This window comes from Gavia stellata, chromosome 13 (assembly GCF_030936135.1).
Source record: "Gavia stellata isolate bGavSte3 chromosome 13, bGavSte3.hap2, whole genome shotgun sequence".
NCBI classification, from domain to species: Eukaryota; Metazoa; Chordata; class Aves; order Gaviiformes; family Gaviidae; genus Gavia; species Gavia stellata.
In genome coordinates, this window is record NC_082606.1 from 2,899,296 (window position 1) to 2,911,722 (window position 12,427).

The following is a 12,427-nucleotide window of genomic DNA, read 5'->3' on the forward strand; positions in this document are numbered from 1 at the left end:
CGGCCCTTCCTCCCGGCTGCGGAGGGCAGGATCCCTCCCGGAGGCGGTGCTTAGGACCCGGCGGCGCCGCTCTCCCGCCCCCCCCCCCCCCGCGCCGTCCGCTTCCCGCTCCGCTCCCCTCACGCCGCCGCCGAGCGCGGCCGCTCCGCCCGCCCCGGGAGCCGCTCCGGCGGGGCTGGGGGAAGCCGGCGCGGGGGGCCGGGCGGCCGAGCGTTAGCGGGATGGCGGGGCGGGGAGCTTGGGGGCTGTGGGCAGCGCTGGGCTGCGGGTTGTGGCTGCTGGCGGGCGGGCAGGAGCAGGCGGGCGGCGGGCAGCCCTGGAGGCAGCTGATCCAGTGGGAGAACAACGGCCGCGTTTACAGCTTGCTGAACACCGGCGCCGAATACGTCCCGGCGGGACAAGAGAGACCCGGTGGGAACCGGTTGTTGTTGGCGGGAGCCGTCAGCGGAGGGCCGGGCAGCGTCCGGAGGCAGGCACCGGCCGTCCCGCCGCGCCCGGGCTCCGAGACGGTGCGGGGGCAAACGCGACACCCCTTCGGTTTCGGGCAGGTGCCCGAAAATTGGCGGGAGGGGCCTGTGGGAGACAGTACCGCTTCGCAACGGGTCCGGCCCGCCGGCCGCTCCCGCCAGCCTTCCTCCTCCTCCTCCTCCTCCTCCTTCGCCTACGCCTCCGTCGGGCAACCGCCGTACCCCCAATTCCCCTTCGCCCCCCAATACGAGCCCTACGAGGCCCCCCGGGCCTACGACGAGGCGTACACCTATTACCGCTCCACCGGCGGGGCGGCCGTGGCTTCGGCGGCGGCGGGTGCCAGCGTGGTGTACCCCTTCCAACCCCGGGCACGCTACGAGGACTACGGGGAGGAGCAGAGCCCCTATAGATCCCAGGGGTACTACCCGGCGGCCGAACGCCCCTACGTGCCCGCCGCCCCCCAACCGGTTGACGGGCTGGACCGCCGGTACTCCCACAGCTTGTATCACGACGCGGGGGGCTCACCGGAGCAGGGCGGCCCGGACTCGTACGCCAACCAACAAGCCGCCGGCCACGGCGGTGCGTCGAGCGATAACCTGCAAGCTCCCGCCGGGACGGGGTACGGGGGACAGTACCCGCCCTACGAGCCGCAGCCGCCTTTTCGGGCGCTGGAGCCTTACGGGGTTCCTCGCCCCGAGTCCTACCTGCCGGCCAGGAGCCCCGACATGCCGCAAGCCGTCCCCGATAGCCAAGCCCGGGTCAGCGTGGGCAGCGTCTACAGGCCCAGCCACGGCGGACGGGGTGAGTCTTGCATGGGGGGGGCCTGGGGTGGGTGGCAGGTCCCCGGGGTTGGTACCCTGCGTGCTTCATCACCTGGGAAGAAGGTGTCCCCGCGGGCACAGCCCTCTGCACCCACATCTGGTGCCTGTCGCTCTCCAAGGATGCTGCCCCGGTGCTATGGGGACAAACGTGGCCGAGGGGCCACAGAGGGGCTGGGGCTGTTGGAGACCCTACGTGTTTTGGGAATGATGTTTGAGGTGATGAAAAATGGGGAGGAAAGGGAAGGGGGGCGTAGGGGCAAGCCCCAACAGGGTCTGGGCGTGGGTGGCTCTGTGCCGTTGTCCCAGGTCATCCTGCGCTTGTGGAGTGGCTCTGTGCCGTGTCCCAGGTTATCCCATGCTCGTGGGGTGGCTCTGTGCCGTGTCCCAGGTCATCCGTGCTCGTGGGGTGGCTCTGTGCCGTGTCCCAGGTCATCCGCGCTCGTGGCGTGGCTCTGTGCCATGTCCCAGGTCATCCCATGCTCGTGGAGCAGCTCTGTGCCGTGTCCCAGGTCATCCCATGCTCGTGGAGTGGGTCTGTGCCGTGTCCCAGGTCATCCGCGCTCGTGGGGTGGCTCTGTGCCATGTCCCAGGTCATCCCATGCTCGTGGGGTGGCTCTGTGCTGTGTCCCAGGTCATCCGCGCTCGTGGGGTGGCTCTGTGCCATGTCCCAGGTCATCCCATGCTCGTGGAGTGGGTCTGTGCCGTGTCCCAGGTCATTCCGCGCTCATGGGGTGGCTCTGTGCCGTGTCCCAGGTCATCATCCATGCTCGTGGGGTGGGTCTGTACCATGTCCCAGATCATCCCATGCTCGTGGAGTGGCTCTGTGCCATGTCCCAGGTCATCCCATGCTTGTGGAGCAGCTCTGTGCCGTGTCCCAGGTCATCCCATGCTCGTGGAGTGGGTCTGTGCCGTGTCCCAGGTCATTCCGCGCTCGTGGGGTGGCTCTGTGCCGTGTCCCAGGTCATCCATGCTCGTGGAGTGGGTCTGTGCCGTGTCCCAGGTCATTCCGCGCTCGTGGGGTGGCTCTGTGCCATGTCCCAGGTCATCCCGTGCTCGTGGAGCAGCTCTGTGCCGTGTCCCAGGTCATCCCGTGCTCGTGGGGTGGCTCTGTGCTGGGAGATGGGGGGATGCTGTGCTTGAGGCAGGGGTTACGTGCCGTGTTCCAGGTCATCCCGCATTTGTGGGGTGGCTCTGTGCCATATCCCAGGTTGTCCTCCATCCGTGGGGTGGCTGCGTGGCGCGGGTTGGGGGCACGCCATGCTCCTGGGGTAGGACAGTGTCACGTCCCGGGTCACGCTGGCCACGTGCCCTGTGCCGGGACAGACTCGATTCACGGGTGGATCTGTCCTGCCTCGCCCGGGGCCCATCGTGTCCGTCCCCCCCCACCGTGCCGGCCGCATCGGGGTACCACGGTGGCAGCAGGGACGTCGTCGCTTCACGTCCTGCTGACCCCCATCCTGACGAAATCCTGCGGCTTTTGGCTGAGGCTTGCCGAGAGTGTTTTTGCTCGGTGGTGAAATTGGAAGCAAGGCTGGAGGGCGTGAGGAGCGGCAGCCTGGGGGATCTGTTCCCTGCCTGTCCTTTGGGAAATCCATCTCAGCTGGAGCCTCTGACCCGTCTGACCCCATAACCCATCCAGCCCCATCCCAGCTTTCTGAGAAAAAACCCATCCCGGAGGGTTCGTACTGGGGGAAGTGTTCATCCCAGCCCTGCCCCGTTGCGTGCGAGCGAGAGCAGCCTGGCTGGGTCAGCCTGAGGTCCGGCCGGCCCCGCCGAAGATGTGTGGGAAAGAGCTCGGGGACAGGATTTGTGCGGAGAAGGATCTTCCTCCGCATCTCTGCCCACCTCGCCGGGAGCGGCCGCTCCTCCTGAGCGAGGGATGCGGGGGGCGAGGGATGCGGGGGGCGAGGGATGCGGGGGGCGAGGGATGCGGGGGGCGAGGGATGCGGGGGGCGAGGGATGCAGGAGCGAGGGATGCAGGGATGAGGGATGCAGGAGCGAGGGATGCAGGGATGAGGGATGCTGGCAGTCCCGTGTCTCTAGGGAGGGATGCTTGGGGACGGCTGCCCTGCAGATGACCTGAGGTGACGGAGGGAAATGGGAAGATGCCCGCCAAGCTTATCTTCTCCCGGTTGGCAAAGGCGGTGGCCTTCAAGGATCCCTGGAAGCTGGGGCAGGAGGTGACGGTCCCATGGCTCTGCCAGGGGGATCGGGGTGCTTGGACAACCCTCCTTGGCCAATGAGCCCGTCAACGGGATGCCCACCTCTCAGTGCAGGAGCCCCCAGCCTCCTCCTTTGCGTTTTTCCTTAATAAATCCAAAGAAGGGGAAGAAAGATCATCCGACCAGCCCAGGGAAGGTGGCTCTCTGGGGCCACTCCGCTGCCTGGCCTCTCCTCCGGGTCACCTGCTGCTCTTTCCAGCCAAGCTTTGTTGGGGGAAAGCTGTCACCTCCCTGGGGGTCACCAAAAAAACCTCCGAGGCTGTCACCTTCCCGGCCACCCTTCGGGCAGGTTTCTTAATTGCTCCAAACACTTTTTATAAAGCCGAATCAGATGTTAATTACGCGCCTGAGCTCTTTAAGAACCTCCTAATCCCACTCGGCTCCCGGCTCCCGCCAGGAATGTGTGGCATTCCCGGCCCCTCGCTGGGGCACCTGGGGGGTTAATTAAGCAATTAGATCCCACCGGCTTTTATGAGGGGGTTTATTGGGGCTTGCAGTGAGCGTCGCGGGTTGTCCGCCTCCGGTGTGGGTCGTCCGCCTCCCTCCATCCGAACCAGGTGATGAAGACGCCTTGGAAGATGAGAGTTGGAACAGTTTCCAACCCTAAATCTATAGGTGACCAGGCCATGGTGAAGGTGGGAGAGGAGCATCTCACGCGGCTTGGTCAAGGGAGGGGGATAAATGCGGCGGACCAGGCTTCGGCAAGGAGAGACACCAAAAGTCTTCATGCCTCCTGCTCACGACCGCTGCAGAGGACCCAAGTGTCACCCAAGTCTCGCTCAGGGGCTGAACATCTCGTGCAAAGGAGGACCTGGCTGATGAAAGCCGAGCCCACGTGGCACCTAAGCCGTGGGGGCAGATAGCCCACCCCTCCTCGCGGGGTTCAACCGAGGTGCCGGTTCTTACCGGGTGCTCCCCACTCTTGACCGACCCCCAGGAGGCATCTCCGGGGGCTTCCTCGCCCTGACCCCTACCCGGCCCCCTCCCCTTGGCGTTCCTCCATCTCAGCCGGGTTTTTCGCCTCGCCCTCGTGCGAACAGGTCGCCCGGGGTTGGTTTTTGAATAGGAGCGGGTTTGGGAAATCCCATGGGGCGGTGGGGATTTTGGTACCCGGTAAAGCTGGAGAGGCGGTGGCTGCGGTGCCACCTGAGGATGTGGTCGCCCGTGGATGGGGCACCGGGGCCGGGAGGTGACAATCTCGCTGGGAGAGTGTCCCCTTCGTGGGCTCGGGGATGGGTTTGAGTTGATTTTGTTGCTATCCTCAGGGATTTAACGACCAACGGGGGAGCCCGGGAAGATTCGGTGGGGCTGGGGTGGGATGGAGGGGTGCGCCAGGAGGTGCTGGAGGAGGGGTGCGGATGGGATGGGATGGGATGGGATGGGATGGGATGGGATGGGATGGAGGGGTGCGCCAGGAGGTGCTGGAGGAGGGATGCTGCAGGGATGGGATGGGATGGGATGGGATGGGATGGGATGGGATGGGATGGGATGGGATGGGATGGGATGGGATGATATGAAAGGGTGTGCTGGGATGTGCTGGAGGAGGGATGGGATGGGATGGGATGGGATGGGATGGGATGGGATGGGATGGGATGGGATGGGATGGGATGGGATGGGATGGGATGAAAGGGTGTGCCGGGATGTGCTGGAGGAGGGATGCTGCAGGTATGGGATGGGATGGGATGAAGGGGTGCACCAGGAGGTGCTGGAGGAGGGATGGGATGCGATGGGATGCGATGGGATGCGATGGGATGGGGGGGTGTGCCAGGAGGTGCTGGAGGAGGCATGCTGCAGGGATGGGCTGCGATGGGGTGGGATGAAGGGGTGCGCCAGGAGGTGCTGGAGGAGGGATGCTGCAGGGATGGGATGGGATGGGATGGGATGGGATGGGATGGGATGGGATGGGATGGGATGAAGGTGTGTGCCAGGAGGTGCTGGAGAAGAGATGCTGCAGGGATGGGCTGGGATGGGGGGATGAAGGGGTACATCTCAGTCACTTGGGGGATGTCTCCCTGTCCCCACTGCTCACAGCCACCCCCTTCCATGGTCCCTGTTGCCCTGGGTCTGGGACCCAGCACTGCCGAGCACGGGGAGGCGAAGCAACCGCCCCATCGGAAAACTGCTGGAGCCGGGGATTTTTCGGCTAAGCCCGGCACACCTGCACAAACAGCGCAGCAGGGAGCAGGCCTGCCTTTTTTTTTATTATTCTAATTTTCACGGTGAATAAGAAGGAAATCTTCTCTGGCAGCTCCCCGGGGCAGGCTGAGGGGCGGAGGAGGAAAAACAAACATTTTCTTGCTGTGGTTGTCCCTTTTCGGAGGCAATAGCGGGGGGCTGCCAGGCCCCCTGACTTGCAGGAGGTGGAAAAGTGCTGGCTCAGCAAAAAAAGGATCAGGATTTGGCCAGCCCGGGATGGGGACAGTTGGGTGCCCTGCTGTGATAAGGGGACATTTGGAGGGTGGTGAGGCCGGATCCTGCCCATCCTATTAACCCCAGCGGTGCCGGCGCTTGCGCTTCGACTCTTCGCTGCCAGGACTGAAGCAAAACTCAGGCGTGAGACCCTACAATAACAACGGGGCCGTCCAGGGCGAGCTCCGTCGTGGGGGGAAAATAAAACTCCCCGTTGGTAAAGGAGTCGGGTTTCTCTCTGGAGCGTCCAAGAATTTATTATAAACAACAGCGGGGAGGAAAAGCTGGTTTATAAATGATGAGAAACGTTGCTCTCGCAAGCGGGACAGGGCCCTGGAGTCTTTCTCCGTTGTTTTTTTTTATTATTAATTTTTTTTAAGGGGGGGGGGGGGGAAGTCTTCCCAAGCTCTCCCGATTTTCCCCCTGGCGTGCACGGCCCCCCCTGGGTATTACATCAGCAGCGATGACCAAGCAGCGGGGCAGGAAACGAGCTCCAATGGAGTGACGTGATTCCCTCGAGGGAAGGCAGGCCAAGAAACAAGAAGGCATTGTTCTTTTTGCCGGTGGAAAAAAGGGAAAATAGGGATAAAAAAAATAGGAGGGGGGGAAGGAAACGTGGTGGAAAGCGTCTGGGTGCAATGGGAGGAGCTGGGGGGGCTGGAGCCCCCTGGTCCCTGGATGGGGATGGGGATGGAGGACGGGGAAAGGGACAAGGATGGGGATGGGGATGGGGATGGGGATGGGGATGGGGATGGGGATGGGGATGGGGATGGGGATGGGGATGGGGATGACGATGGGAATGCAGACAAGAACAGGGACCAGGGTGGGGACGGGGATGGGGATGGGGATGAAGATGGAGATGACGATGGGAATGCAACAAGGACAGGGACCAGGATGGGGACGAGGACGGGGATGGGGAAGAGGATGAGGATGGGGAAGGGAATGAGGATGGGAATGAGGATGGGGATGGGGATGAGGATGGGGATGGGGATGAAGACGGGAATGCAGACAAGGACAGGGACCAGGATGGAGACGGGGATGGGGAGGGGGGTGCGGAAGAGGATGAGGATGGGGAAGGGGATGAGGATGGGGGTGGGGATGAAGATGAGGATGACGATGGGAATGTAGACAAGGACAGGGACCAGGGTGGGGACAAGGACGGGATGGGGAGGGGAGTGGGAAAGAGGATGAGGATGGGGAGAGGGATGGGGATGAGGACAGGGATGGGGAGGGGGTGGGGATGAGGATGAGGGGTAAGGATGGGGATGAAGATGGGGATGGGAATGAGGATGGGTCTGGGAACAGGGATGCGGACAGGGATGGGGGACGAGGACAGGGATGAGGATGAGAGTGGGGATGGGAATGAGGATGAGGACGGGGATGGGGATGAAGACGGGGACAAGGATGGAGAGGGGGATGGAGATGAGGATGGGGCTGGGGATAGTGATGACGATGGGAATGTGGATGAGGACAGGGATGGGGTATGGGGACAAGGATGGAGACGAGGTTGGGGATGGGAATGAGGATGGGGATGAAGCTGGGGATGAACTTGGGGATGAAGATGGCGATGACGATGGGGATGGGGACAGGCTGGCGAGCTCACAGGAAGGAGAGGTGCTAAGCAGAGGTTGTTGCGGAGCAGGGCTTGGCTTTGCTGAGGGCTGCGAGAAGGGAAACTGAGGCACGGAGCACCTGGGGAGCATCCTTCTGCCATCCTGGTCCTTCTTGAGGGGCAGATGTAAGGATGCTTTCCAGGCCGGTGGTCCCGGAGGAGCCTTTGGGAGGTGTGAAAGGGCGTTGCTGGTGTGTGGGGGGAAGCACCGGCTCCAGCTGGGCTCCATAATGCTTTTGGAAAGCGAGGCAGCCGCCGCCCGTCCCTGCGGCTGTCTGTCTGTCTGTCCATCCGTCCGTCTGCAGCTCACTTCGGCTTGGCCCCAAGCGCAGGGTGACGTCGGGAATTAAAGGAGAGAAGGGATAACGGCACGGCGGGGTTAGCAGAGCCCCCACTTTCACCCCTGGTTTGGGGTGAAAAAGAGGAAACAGGGCAGGAAATAGGGACACCCCCCCCTTTTTGGGGGGTCGTGTCACCCCCCTGTCCCTGGCTGCCGCAGGGGTGGGAGCCGGGGGGGCTTGGGGGAACCCCTCGGCAGCCGTCCAGGGCTGGGTGGAATCGCTTCCAGGAGGACGGGCTGAGCAATCCCGCTGGAGGAAAATGGAGGATTGGGATTTGCCAGCAGGAGCAGGGGGGCGAGAAGGGGAGTGGAAGGGAGGATTTTCCGTCTGTGGCTTAAAATTAAAAAACGTGGCGGTGACCAAAGCAAAACTTCCCCACGAGGTCAGGGCTGGCTGCTTCGAGCCCTGTCCCCAAACCTTGTCCCCAAGCCCTGTCCCCGTCCTCAGGGCTGTCCCCATCCTCCTGGCAGGTCTCCCCGACTTGGTGCCGGACCCCAACTATGTGCAAGCATCCACCTACGTGCAGCGAGCTCACCTGTACTCGCTGCGCTGCGCCGCCGAGGAGAAGTGCCTGGCCAGGTGGGTCAGCCCTGGGGTGTGGGCTGCGTCCTGGGGCGAGGGGGACACGGGGACATGGGGGGAGAGAGGGGGGTCCTGGGGCGAGGGGACATGGGGACACGGGGGAGAGAGGGGGGTCCTGGGGCGAGGGGTGATGATGGGGACACGGGGAGAGAGGGGGGTCCTGGGGCGAGGGGGAGATGGGGACACGGGGGAGAGAGGGGGGTCCTGGGGCGAGGGGTGATGATGGGGACACGGGGGAGAGAGGGGGGTCCTGGGGCGAGGGGGAGATGGGGACATGGGGGAGAGAGGGGGGTCCTGGGGCGAGGGGAGATGGGGACATGGGGGGAGAGAGGGGGGTCCTGGGGCAAGGGGTGATGATGGGGACACGGGGGAGAGAGGGGGGTCCTGGGGCGAGGGGGAGATGGGGACATGGGGGGAGAGAGGGGGGTCCTGGGGCGAGGGGGAGATGGGGAACGGGCAGGCAGGAGGGTATGGGGGGGGGAATGGGGGATGTGCTGGTGGGGGCAGGAGGAGGATAGAGGAGGAGAGAAGGGAAGGGAAGGATAGGGAAGAGGGGAGGGGAAGGGAAAGGGGAAGGAGGAGAAGGATGGAGGAGAGAAAGGAAGGGGAGCGGGAAGAGAAGAGGAAAGGGGAAAGGGAAGAGGGAAGGGAAGGGAAGGGAAGGAGGAGAGGGATGAAGGAGAGGAGACGGCAAGGGGAAAGGAAAAGAAAGAGGAAAGTGGAAAGGGAAGAAGAAAGGGGAAGGAAGGGGAAGAAGGATGGAGGAGAGGAGAAGGAAAGAGGGAAGGGGAAGGAAAGGAAAGGACAAAGGGAAAGGGAAGGGAAAGGGAGGGGAAGGAAAGGGAAGGGAAAGGGAGGGGAAGGAAAGGGAAGGGAAAGGGAAGGAAAGGGAAGGGAAGGGAAAGGAAAGGGAAGGGAAAGGGAAGGGAAAGGAAAGGGAAGGGAAAGGAAAGGGAAAGGGAAAGGGAAAGGGAAAGGGAAAGGGAAAGGGAAAGGGAAAGGGAAAGGGAAAGGGAAAGGAAAGGGGAGGGGAAGGGAAAGGGACAGTGTCTGGTGGGTTCTGGGTTCCTGTCCCCTGGGGCCGAGGGCAGGGGGAACATTGGCATTGACCCTCCCCGATGTCCCCAGCACCGCCTACACCGCCGAAGCCACCGACTACGACGTGCGGGTGCTCCTGCGGTTTCCCCAGCGGGTGAAGAACCAGGGCACGGCCGACTTTCTGCCCAGCCGGCCCCGGCACAGCTGGGAGTGGCACAGCTGCCACCAGTGAGTGTGACCCCCCCGTCCCTCCATCAGCCCTCCTGGTCACCGCGCTTTTAAAGCGTCTTGAATGGCTTTTTTAATGGCATTTCCTCCTTTTTGGGGCTTTGAGATCTTTGGGCGGGTGTCACCTTGCTTCTATCTCCCTAAAGCCACCAAGCTCCTGCAATTAATGTCCCCAAGGAGGGAACTGGCAGGCTGGCGTGGCCCCAGGGTTGATGTGGAGCCCCCAAAATCACATCTGGGGAGAAGGGATGGTGCCATTTGGGGGTGGGGGGGGTGTCACCCTGACTCTGTCCCCCCCTACCCACCCACCCCGTCCCCAGGCACTACCACAGCATGGACGAGTTCAGCCACTACGACCTGCTGGATGCCACCACGGGGAGGAAGGTGGCCGAGGGCCACAAAGCCAGCTTCTGCCTGGAGGACACCACCTGCGATTTTGGCAACCTGAAGCGTTACGCCTGCACGGCCCACACCCAGGTGGGTTTTGGGGGGGGGGGACAGATGACGACACCATGCTCGAAGGGCTTCTCGGGGTTCACCACCCCCCCTCCCGCCCCAGCACACCCTGAACCCCCTTTTCTCCCCGCAGGGCTTGAGCCCGGGCTGCTACGACACCTACAACGCCGACATCGACTGCCAGTGGATCGATATCACGGACGTGCAGCCAGGGAATTACGTCTTAAAGGTGGCCACGGTCGTTGGGGGACATTTTTTGGGGGGCAAACATTACTGATATGGGGTCAGCTTGGGATCTTCCCAACCATCGGGTTGGGGACCACACACCTTTTTTGGGTGCCTCCTTGCTGCCATATCCCCTTCAACGTGGGTTTAAGCGCTTCCCATCCCTGCCTGGTCTTCGTCCCCTCTCTTACTAATTTTTGGGGGTGTTTTTCCTTCCCTTTCCCCCGTTTTTAGGTTCAAGTGAACCCCAAATACATCGTCCTGGAGTCAGACTTCACCAACAACGTGGTGAGATGCAACATCCATTACACCGGGCGCTACGTCGCCACGACAAACTGCAAGATTTCCCAGTAAGGAAATGTCCGGCTGTCCTTCTCTGTCCTTCCCTTGGCAAAAAAAAAAAACAGATGGGGGTTGGACCCGAGGGGTTTCATTCCTTTTTTCCTCCCTTTCATCCGGGTTTTCTTTGTAAGCATCCAAAAAAAAGCTGGATTTGGCCCAGGGTGGAGCTGGGGGTTGGCATCTCATTCCCTTTTAGGGTGGTTATATTGAATTTCCTTGTTATTCCGGGGAAGAACGAAGCTGAGTTTCAAAAGAATTCCCACCTCTGCCTTTGCCATCATGGTTTTAAATGTCTTCCTAAGCACATTCCCCAAATCCTGGGATATTTTTTTTCTTTTGGTCTTCTTTCAGATCTTGATGGGAGCAGGGCCAGGGGGACATCACCTGCCCCAGCCTCTGTCCCCATCTCGAGAAAGCGCCTGAGCTGGCTCCTCTGTCCCACCGGAGACCCCGGAGCCCATCAGCAACTCCTCCAGACCACCCCCCTCAAAAAAAAAAAAAAAAGACTCAACCAACCCCGTTTCTTCACGTTAAAAGGAGAGGAAGCGAGAATGACTCTTTGAAATATTTTTTTATACTTAACTTTTCTTTAACCTTCATTTGTTTTTCCATTTCCTAAGGGAAATGGATGCTAAGTTTCAGCTGGAATAAAGGCAGGGGCCCGTAAATGCTGTATAGATGATGTAAATCGCATATTAGCCATAGAGAACTCTGTAGTCTTTAACCCCTTCAGCATTTTTTTTTTTTGGGGGGTGGGTGTCTCTGGCAATGCTGCCTCCCCAGGGGGAAGGCAGCCCGAATTTGGAGGTGCTGCCCTGGCAGGGATGCTCAACCCCTCTTCTCGAGGCGGAGCTGCTGCACCCGGGATGATCCGGTTATTTTGGGACCGAAGGTGCTGGAAATGCCGTCACCTTAACGGGGGGGCTCGCTCCATCTGTTCGGCTTTTAAAAAGAGGGAGGGAGTCCTTGAGATGACTGGAAGTCTTGGTTTATTATTAATATTATTATTATTTTCACAAGCTTTAAAACCAGAACTCATTAAAACACGTTGCTTTTGAAGGTTTGGTGTTTAACTGAGGCCACCATGCCGCCACGACAGGCAGCGTGCCACCGCAACAGCCCAACCCAGGGATGTCCCAGGATGTCCTCGGGCCACGAATGGGATGGGGATCTCTCCCGAGAGGTGACCTAGGGGAAAGCCATCGGCTCTTCCACGTTGTCCTTTAATCCTGGATGCTGGGGAGCAAAAGATACAACTTATAGGGGGGTGTGGAAAGGATGCACTCCCCAAGATACCCCAAGTGCCCCTCACTGCCTGCCCTGGCTGGGGAGGGGATGTGGGACATAGCCACCCTCTTGGGGACATCCTTTGTGCTTTGGGAGCCCCCCAACCCTCATCCCCCCAATTCTCCTGTCCCCGCTGGTTCCTCCTCACTGTCGTGGCGGTTCCCAGTGCTGCCCCAGCTCCTCCCGGAGCAGCAACCTCAGCTCCCTCCGCTCCGGTCCTTCCCTGTCCCCCGGTCGCCTCCGGGCTTGCCCGGTGCCACCATCCCACTCGGCTCCCGGGGCTGAACACCGCAGGTAAGAGATGCTCCAGGCGATGGCCGAGCTTGCTCGCTCCCTCTCTTTCTGGTGTAAAAGTCAGCTCTTCACTGGCTGGAGTGGGAGCCGAGGCTGCTCAGC

General features: G+C 61.5%; 1 protein-coding gene across 1 annotated transcript; it reads left to right on the forward strand.

The window, feature by feature from the left end:
* The first annotated feature begins 221 nt into the window (after positions 1-221).
* On the forward strand, positions 222-10,756 carry LOXL1 (lysyl oxidase like 1). Its single transcript, XM_059823728.1, has 6 exons — positions 222-1,269; positions 8,344-8,452; positions 9,584-9,721; positions 10,042-10,198; positions 10,311-10,406; positions 10,637-10,756. Exons 1-6 carry the CDS (start codon positions 222-224, stop codon positions 10,754-10,756), a joined length of 1,668 nt encoding a protein of 555 aa, XP_059679711.1.
* The last annotated feature ends 1,671 nt before the right edge of the window (positions 10,757-12,427 follow it).

Bases quoted from the DNA above. Each gene is read 5' to 3' on its own strand.
- LOXL1 (XM_059823728.1), top strand. From the start codon at position 222: ATGGCGGGGCGGGGAGCTTGGGGGCTGTGGGCAGCGCTGGGCTGCGGG. The intron at 8,453-9,583 runs GTGGGTCAGCCC...CGATGTCCCCAG, and splicing joins GAGGAGAAGTGCCTGGCCAG to CACCGCCTACACCGCCGAAG. The intron at 10,199-10,310 runs GTGGGTTTTGGG...TTCTCCCCGCAG, and splicing joins CCTGCACGGCCCACACCCAG to GGCTTGAGCCCGGGCTGCTA.